At 34.7% G+C, this 10,099-nt stretch overlaps 1 protein-coding gene across 3 annotated transcripts; it reads left to right on the forward strand.

Annotated features, from left to right (window-relative positions):
* Positions 1-980: 980 nt before the first annotated feature.
* Positions 981-8,959, forward strand: LOC108118925 (lipase 3). Of its 3 annotated transcripts, none has more exons than XM_017231869.3 (3): positions 981-1,221; positions 7,071-7,799; positions 8,419-8,959. In XM_017231869.3, exons 1-3 carry the CDS (start codon positions 1,204-1,206, stop codon positions 8,821-8,823), a joined length of 1,152 nt encoding a protein of 383 aa, XP_017087358.1. In that variant the 5' UTR covers positions 981-1,203; the 3' UTR covers positions 8,824-8,959. The 3 variants fall into 3 exon arrangements, with proteins under 3 accessions (XP_017087358.1, XP_017087357.1, XP_043069808.1); XM_017231868.3 differs by lacking the exon at positions 981-1,221 and adding an exon at positions 1,282-1,775; XM_043213873.2 differs by lacking the exon at positions 981-1,221 and adding an exon at positions 1,300-1,775 and having other exon boundaries at positions 7,071-7,544.
* The last annotated feature ends 1,140 nt before the right edge of the window (positions 8,960-10,099 follow it).

The following is a 10,099-nucleotide window of genomic DNA, read 5'->3' on the forward strand; positions in this document are numbered from 1 at the left end:
GTTAAAAAGTTACGTATTGCTCCTACTTTCTTATATGAGGCTCAGTACATGGCTAATTTGGCTCATTTTGTCTAATTAAAAAAAATTCTAAGTTAAATAAATTTAAAACAAGAAAGTAAAGCTAACTTCGGGCGGAGCCGATGTTGATATACCCTTGCAGTTAAAACCGGAATATAGAATAGAATCTGTACCAAGTTCCAGCTTTCTATCTTCAAAAACACGAAAGTTGGGTCATTTCCGATCGTTCAGTTATATGGCAGCTATAAGATATAGTCGGCCGATCCTTATGAAATTTGTTAGGTTGGATCAACTGACCAAAAATAGAATCTGTATTAAATTTCAGCTTTCTATCTTCAAAAACACGAAAGTTGGGTCATTTCCGATCGTTCAGTTATATGGCAGCTATAGGATATAGTCGGCCGATCCTTATGAAATTTGGCATGTCGTAATGTTTTGCCAAAAATAGCACTCATGTCAAATTTGAACTCTCGAACTCTAAAAACACCAAAGTTATACCATTTCCGATCAATCAGTTATATGGCAGCTATAGGATATAGTCGGCCGATCCAGGTCGTTCCGACTTATATACTGCGTGCAAAGGAAAGAAGGGTGTGTACAAAGTTTCAAGTCGAAAGCTTTAAAACTGAGAGACTAGTTTGCGTAGAGACAGACAGACGGACAGACAGACGGACATGCCCCTCGATTAGGGGGGCACTAACACACTCGATTAGTGCAATAATAGTATATTTTAAGACTACAATGAAATCGTAACAATATTCTAAGTTAAAAATGTGTAATTATGTATATATTATATATTACTTGTATATTAAAAAAAATAAATTTTTTGTAATGTGTACATCATTAGAAAAAAATTCGTTAAAGCTTTTAAACACTAGGCCTGAAACTTCAAATACCGGTTATATTAAAAACAAAATATTTAGAGTCATAATGATAAAGAGCTTTTAAAGCTTTTTACCTAAAATAAAAACTTATGATTAGGCAAGTTTTAAAAATTCGGTCATCTCTGTTTCTTCGCACCAGATTTTTGCACATCTATTCAAAGTGTACCCAAACATAAATTTGGGTTTTTATTTTTTAATTTACGGTTTGCTCGATCGGATCATTCAAGAGCATTTTAAGAGTTCGATACGTACGACTAATTTTGTTTTTCTTTTCTTTTTATAAAATTAGAAAATACCTTTAATGGTCAGGGGAATTCAGGTAAATAAAATAAAGCTGACTTGCAATGTTACATATATGTAAATGTTACAATTACTCATTAGCTCTCCGTTTAAAATTTTGTTTGGCCTTAGTTGGGGGCTTACCCAAGTTGTTTACTTCTTTGCGAAATTCTCGCATTTAATATTGTATAAACAAACAATGTAAAATTTACAATGTACCAAATATTTCATAAATATTTCATAAAATATTATCAAATCAATTGTGCAATTATTGAATATTGTATTCTATACATTTAAAAAAATGGAATTTCTGAGATCCCATGGTTTAAAATCACTTTGAAAGGGTAACGGACAAGGCGTATGTGTAGATTGAGGTAGTCAACCGTCTAAAAATCGAGTGCATGCCGGCCTCACGGTGCCAGTGTTTGAGAGACCATCGAGGAGATTGTTCCCTATGCCGCTCCAACTTCAAAAGTTATTTAATCATTTGTTTTATAAAAAATGCTGGTCGTGTCCAAGAGTCTGTTGATTACATTGTCGGTTCTGCTGCTGCCAACGAAACGATTCGGATCGGTGGATGGCCATAAAGTGACGGTAAGCACACTCTTAGATGTCTATTTAAGCAAGCCGACATAAATTTGTTAATACATTCAGATTTTCTAATAGTTCTTCTTAAAAATAGTTGTCAATCTTCTCAGAGGGGTAAAAAAAAATGAATTCAAAAATCGATTTTTTTTCTTTTAGTTAGGTTTCTATTAGTTTAGAGGATTTAATGTTTTAGTTCTATTAGTTTAGAGGAACGGATTCATAGAAAATTTATTAAAAATTATTTATTTAAAATTATTTATTAAAAAAATTAAAATTATTTATTTATTTAAAATTTATTAAACAAAAAAAAATGCTCCGTTAAAATGCTCAGGTAATGCTCCATAAGTCAATTTACAGCCTAATTCCGTACGTCCTGATAAGTCTATCAATAAAGTTACTTGAACTAAAATAGCAATGTATGTATGTATTTGAACAATATTTGTTAAACACATGCACACAAATCATCTGATCTGATCTCAACAAGTAACTATTAGCTGTAATGATAATAATGTCGTATGCAAAAGATTTTAAACAAAGGCTTGCCAATTTGAAATGTTTAAATCGTTGGGCTTGTGAATGGCACATGACATGTGTCAATTTCCCCATGCTTATCAATTTTGATGACGCGCTTCGTGTGCTTGGACTTCGTACCACCTTCTATAGGTTGCTCTGGGTAGCTACAATGCTTGTGCCTTTGTTGCAGATTAAAAACAATAATAACAGCATGTCTCTATCGATTGGTAGTTGATAAAGTTCATGAAAAATCCATTTTAAATAAAAATTAAATCGTATTTTTTAGTATAATAGCATAAGAATGATTAAAAGGTATCTACAAATTTTTTTTTTAAATATCAAAACAATGAGTTGGACTTCTTTCAGTCTGTAGGGGAAACAAGTAAAAAAATCGTTACATAAAGATTTGTTTTCTAATTAATAATTAAAAGCATTAAGTACGAATTTCATTAATTAATAATTAATACGTTTTAAAAATACTTGAGAGTATTGTATTGTTTGAGAGTAGGTATAAATATTAGTTATTTTTTCAATTCACTTTTTAAACAAAAAATAGTTTATTGTTTCACAAACAGCTCTTATTTAAATTATTCAATATTAAAACTGTTTTTAAAGTAAACATAAAACAAGAAAGGAAAGCTAACTTCGGGCGGAGCCGAAGTTTATATACCCTTGCAGCTAAAACCGGATATATATCGCAAACATCGGATATAGTTGGCCGATCCTTATGAAATTTGGTAGGATGGATCAAAATTTAATCTGTACCAAGTTCCAGCTTTCTATCTTCAAAAACACGAAAGTTGGGTCATTTCCGATCGTTCAGTTATATGGCAGCTATAGGATATAGTCGGCCGAGAGGGTTATCATGCCCAAATTAAAATGGGCGTGGCCAACAATTTTTTGAGTAGACATATAAGCTAGAATTGACCCCAATATCAACTGACAAAAATTTCAGTGTCCTAGGTGTCCTGGTTCAAGAGCTACAGGATGTTGCGTATATGCAAACATATGCAAATTACAAACTAAATAATATTTTCATGCGGGGTTTTGTTTTAAATACTCCCTTACCTTTCTTTATAAAGTTGCTAAACTTGGTATTAGGATTAAGTTATTATTTTAATGTTTATTTAACACTTTTCGAAAACCAAACTTTTCAAACCTTTTTTTGCACAATGAATTTGTCAGCTACACTAGCGGAAAAATAGCTACAAACTGAACGCGTGTGCAACTGGCTACCGAACAAATATGTATAATCTTACTCAACACATGCAGCTATTTTTCTGCGAAAGAATCAAAACAAAAAGTATTAAAATACGGGAGATAAAGGCTCATAAATACAATGTTGCGTATATGCAACATCGGGCATGAGAGGGTTAATATTATCAAATATCATCAATACGATATTTTTTCAAAATACAACAACCTTTCTTCTAACCTTCTACTAAATAATAAAATCTCTAAAAACGTTTGCTTAAAAAGAGTGAAATCGGGAATAATTTGGGGGATTTGGCCATTTTTATGGTATGAAGTCAAAAAGGATCAACTAACTATTGATATTTGTGTTTTTTTATAAACATCTTAAGGGGAGACATTTGAGAGACATTCGAATAAAAGCGGATTTTCTGGAATTATTTTTGGCCAAATGAAAAAGCCATTCGAAAATTTGTAAATAAGGTTTTATTATATTATATTTAAGGTACAAAATGAATTTTTTTTTTGTCCATGGTCGGACAGTAACGTCCTTAATTTTTGATCTAGAACAAAAAATCAAGTTTGGTTAATTTCTATACATCAACAGCTATAGAATATAGTCGGCCGTCACAAAAAAAATTGTCATAGTATTAATTGTTTATTAGGTTGAATATAGTACAAAACCGTGTTTGAAATATTTCTAACACCCTCAAAATCTGCATTTCTTTAGAAGAAACGGGTTTTCGGGACTTCTTTGCTCTTAAAAATTCCTTAATGGGTAATTTTTAGCGGATTTTAAAATTTCTGAAGTTTTTCAAAAGTTTAATGTTGTAGCTTTTGAGAAAAAAATGAATCTTACATTTTTTAAAACAAAATAAATAATTTTTACACAAGAAACTGACTATTTCGAATTTTTGTCGTGTTTTTCCGACTTTGACGCCATTTTTTCGGTACAACTTCCTAGAAATGGTATTATTTTTGACACATATCAATATTGACTCATTAATCCTGAATAAAACGAGACCAATTTCATTAAAAAATTATGAAAATTGTTGAAGTTATAACGCTTTTCCCAAAACTAGTCAGTGTAATCTTTATCTACGCCCTTTTCCGACCCTTTTTCGACAATTTTAAAGCTAGAGGCTTTTTTAAACCCTTGCAGAGGGTATTATATTTTTGGCATAAGTGTGCAACGCAGTGAAGGAGACATCTCCGACCCTATAAAATATATATATTCTTGATCAGGATCAAGAATATGATCCTGAACCTTTCCGGGTTGATATGAGCATGTCCGTCAGACCGTCTGTCTGTCTGTCTGTCCGTCTGTCTGTTTCTTTGCAAACTAGTCTCTCAGTTTTAAACTTTGCACACCCCCTTCATTTTTTGCACGCAGTATATATGTATGTAAGTCGGAACGACCGGGATCGGCCGATTATATCCTGTAGCTGCCATATAACTGATTGATGGTATAACTTTGGTGTTTTTAGAGTTAGAGAGTTGGAATTCTATGGATTCTATTTTTGGTAAAACGATATGACTCACCCACTTTCATTAAGGATCGACCGACTATATCCTATAGCTGTCATATAACTGAAAGATCGGAAATAACCCAACTATCGTGTTTTTGAAAGTTTTTGGTTTTATTTTGCCTTTGAATGCGTCTTTCTAGGTCAGTGAGGGGCAAACTCTCATTTTGTATATACATGCTATAATATACGCTACCCGCGTGCTATAATAAAAAATATAAATCTGAAATATAGATGGGAAAGCGTAGTTTTTCATTTGTTTAAGAACTGTTTCTACAAAAAAAACGTTCTTTAAAATAAATATGTACACTATTTTAGTGCCCATTCCAACTTTTGAATTAACGAAGAATGAAATAAATTAATTATCGAAATAATCGCTCAATAAATGCTCTACCTCATGGTTTTTTTGCTGCTACGCATACACTACACACACTATGTTGACAAAAGAAATAATCAGATCTGATGTATCCATTGCTCGACGGAAAACATCTCAAAGATCATCAATTCGGTCTGTTTCGATCTGAATTATAGGGCTTGTTTCGCGCTTCAGTTCCCTCTTCTCAAAAATACGCCACAGGAAGAAAATATCGCTTTCTAAAATATCACTTGAATGCACTAATATTTTGTTTAACCTGTTTTGGTGCAAGTGGCTGAATTAACAAACTTGTGTTTCCCCTTTCAGAAACCACAAGATCTTCAAGCTATTTTCTTTGAGGCCTTCGGGATTTTCCAATGTAGGCGCCCTAGGCAATGTAGGGCGTCCTATTGAATATCGGCTGCATTCCTTATTCCAAAAGCACTCTTCTTACTTCCCACCCCAACCTTGCAAGAAGCGATCAGTGTACCGAGTACAAACCTTGAGCCATCATTGGACAACCTACTGTGCTGTCCCCAAGGCCTCTAACTGGTGTGGCGCCTGAAGTTAGATCTTTTGGGCTTACGCTGAGGGCGGTTGCTCTCCGTAAGGCCATATTTGTCTCTCTCCTTTTGCCGGTCGCCACTGTTTATGGTGTCAGGAGTCAACTGCTAAACCATCTTAAGGTAGCTCTTTTTAAAATAGCTGTTTTTAAGTTTAACTTCTAACATAAGCGTTCTATATTTTCTTTTAAAATAGTCGTACCTGATTCCTACCTCGAAAAAGCAGTTGATCGTGTTACCGTATGTCTGCTGGTCCTGATAATATCCCCAGCTGTGTTAGGCACTGCTCTGATATCCTATGCTATTCTATTACTATCTTATTCAATTTATCCTTGGAGCTTGGAGATATTTATCGCTTGTTTTCTATAAAATGGTATAGTGGTTGACCTCCTTTTAACGAATAGCGCGCAGCGTGTTTTGTTTAAAAACATTAAATTACAGATTATATGCGTTACATCTGGTTTCCCACAAGGTAGTTACTTAGGACCTTTTTTGTTTGTCCTTCTCGTAAACGATTTACCTATTATTGTTAACTATGCTACTACATTTACATGCGTATGCTGATGATTTCAAATTATGTTTTCTTTCACAAACCATTTCCTTCATAGAAACTTAATCTTACATAAACATAATCTTCTCTTACTTAAATGTCTTATACTATATAGAGATGCAGTATAAGACGAGTTAATTTAGATAAATACTTACGTTTGTTCTCTAACAATTTTAAAATACCCGAAAATGAGCGTCACGAGGTTTATGGACGGCCCCTTATTACAATATATATTAAAAGGTAAAGGCACTTCAAAAATACATATTAAAGCCCAAGGACAAGCTCTCTCAATTGCAAAAGCTGACTTTTAGGGTTTAAGGCATTATAGTTTGATGTTTTCTTAACGAATTCACAATAGTTTCGTTTTGAAAAATGTTTAAAAAGAGGACAAGTTCCCATAGTCCCATATGTTACAACCTTGTATAATATAAGCGTTGTGTGTTCATCATCGTCTTTAATACTCCTATCTAATAGTATATACAATACCGCATTTAACCTACATTTTATGCCTAATTGCTAACAATCTATTTTCATATAACATGTAAGTTTAATTATGTTAGAGAAAGAGAATATAAATTTAAAAAAAAATTTATCATATTCTAGGCCACTTTAATTACGAATCACAACTACCCAGTGGAAGAGCACACGGTGCACACCCCGGATGGTTATATACTTACCATTTACCGCATTCCAACTTCCTTTAAAAGTCAACAATTAAACGGCACAATCGAAAAAAAAGTGGTTTTTCTGCAGCATGGCATTTTGTGTGCTTCCGACGACTGGATCATTAATGGGCCAGAAACATCACTGGCCTATATGTTTGCTGATGCTGGTTTTGACGTTTGGCTTGGGAACGCTCGGGGTAATACATACTCTCGGCAGCACAAACACATCCACCCGGACACATCTGACTTTTGGCGCTTTAGCTGGCATGAGATTGGAGTCTACGACCTGGCAGCTATGCTTGATTATGCGCTCGCTGAAAGCAAATCGAGCTCGCTTCATTTTGTAGCACACTCGCAGGGAACCACTACGTTCTTTGTTTTGATGTCTTCGCTACCCTGGTACAACGAGAAGGTGCGATCTGTACACCTCCTTGCGCCTATTGCATATATGCGAAGCCATTCGTTCATTCTGTCAAAGTTGGGGGGTATTTTCTTAGGCTCGCCGTCATTCCTAAGTTGGGTGCTTGGTAGCATGGAGTTGTTGCCTATTACAAATGTACAAAAACTAATGTGCGAGTACGTTTGTTCTCAGGGCTCTTTTTTTAAATTTCTATGCTCTGGTTTACTAGACTTTATTGGAGGATGGGGAACTCGACACTTAAACCAGGTGATATGTCATTCTATTTTCTTTTTATACCCTTGCAGAGGGTATTCTAATTTTGGTTAAAAGTGTGGAACGCAGTGAAGGAGACAACTCCGACCCTATAAAGTAAATATATGTATATATTCCTAATCAGGATAACCGTTAGAGATCTGTCTGTCCGTATGTCTGCTTGTTTCTACGCAATCTAGTCTCTCAGTTTTAAAGCTACCGACTTGAAACTTTGCACATACTTCTGTCTTTCGCACGCAGTATATAAGTCGGAACGGCTGGATCGGCCGACTGATCGCAAGTGCCAAAATTTTGGAGATTTTTAGATAGTGAGTTGGGATTTTCCTTAGCTTTGGAACAATAATACGAAATGTCAAATTTCATAGGGATTGGCCGACTATATCCTCTATGTACCATATAACTGAACGATCGGAAATGACCCAAATTTTGTGTTTTTGTAGATAGAAGATGAAGAAGTTCTCGTAAGGATCGGTCAAGTGTATCCGATATTTCCTATATACATATACCTGATCTTAACTGCAAGGGTATATTAACTTCGGCTCCTTCCGAAGTTAGTTTTCTTTTCTTGTTTAAAATAAGAATTGTAAATATTCTAATGTGTACATATGTCCAGACCTTGCTTACGGACGTGTGCGTTACTCATCCAGCGGGAGCATCCACCAGCCAGATTATTCACTATTTACAGCTGTACACCTCGGGTGACTTTCGACAATATGATCATGGTCGAGAGCAGAATGAAATTCTATATCAACAGGCCATACCACCTTCATACAACGTTCGAAACATCAAGACCTGCGTTGAAATGTATTACAGTGAGAACGACTATATGTCAGCTGTGGAAGATGTAGAATACTTGGCTTCCTTGTTGCCCTGTGTTGAACTATACCGTATACCATATTCTGACTGGAACCACTATGACTTTCTTTGGTCCATTAATGTTAAAGAAGTGATTAATAATAGAATATTAGACAAGATTCTTGTATATGACCGGGATCATGGAAATTCTTTGAGTTTGTAGCGTATGAAGAAAAATATTAGAAAAATGTTAGATATGTAACCAAAGTGAAGTCTTTAAATTGTAAAGCTTGTAAGTGATATTTTAATTTAATCTTACTGTATATTAAATAAAATTGTTTTGTGATAATTAGGCAAAATTTTGTTTTAAAAATTCAGGTTTACGTAGATAAGAATCTGTTGACTTCATTCAATTAAAACTTGTATGTTAATCCTCATAAATGTATGTATGTAACAAATGATGTTAACAATAAATGTGCAATTTATAACAATAACAATTGCGAATTTCTGTAGCACCAGTACTGAAAAGTGTTTTTTTCGCAGTCTTGCAAAATTTTGGAAATAGCCCGTGCCCCAATTAGTGTATCAGCTAGATTTCTTGCATTAATCATAAAGCTTCGAAGCTCAGACGGCCAAGGAGCGCTTGGGAAACGATTTATTAATAATTTATTATTTATTAAACTAAGATGTTATAGTAAGGAAATTTAAAATACTTGTTCTTAAATTTAAAGGACAGGTAAGAGAGATGATAGGGTAGAGATCATTGTAATTGGAACTTTTTTTTTGTTTTATTTTTTTTTCACGTTTTGAATGTGGAAATTTTATTCTTAAGTTTAGCGCACTGCTGCCCAATTGGCAGCTGAATCTAATCGGTTTTTACAATTTTTACAATACTTAGTCTAAGCGTTACTTAGGACAAGAAGTGATTAGATGGTTTTTTTATTATATTTTATTTTTATTTAAGTTTATGTCGAGGATGACGAAATGGCTTGGTCAAGATCCGGTTTGGTAGGTCTTGACACCAACCTGTCTTTCAATCTTCTCTTGACTCGATTTCTTGGATCAGCGTTCCTGCTGGCAGCGGTACCAAGTTTTTTAGCTATGCTGTTGGGGTGCTCATTGAGTCGTTCCATGTATTTCCGAGAAAGTTCTTGCAGCTGGTCTTCGATTTTAGGCACGTTGAGATCTCGTTCGATGTCTCTGGTTCGCATAAACCACGGAGCTTCAGAGATCCTTCGAAGAGTTTTCGCTTGCGAAACCCGGATTTTGTTCAGGTTGGTTTTTGCAGCGATACCATAAACCTGGAGTCCGTAGAAAAGACTTGGCTCTAATATGGACTTGTATATCTGCAACTTACATCCAAGTGCGAGCTTGTTGCGTGGTGTGAGGAGCCAGGACATCCGAGCCACGAACGAGTCCTGAACGAGTTTTGGATACAGGTAATATGCCTGCCAAATGTGAGTTTTTTGTCCAAAGTGACACCGAGGTACTTGTATGCA

Source organism: Drosophila bipectinata, chromosome 2L (genome assembly GCF_030179905.1).
Source record: "Drosophila bipectinata strain 14024-0381.07 chromosome 2L, DbipHiC1v2, whole genome shotgun sequence".
Lineage (NCBI taxonomy): Eukaryota > Metazoa > Arthropoda > Insecta > Diptera > Drosophilidae > Drosophila > Drosophila bipectinata.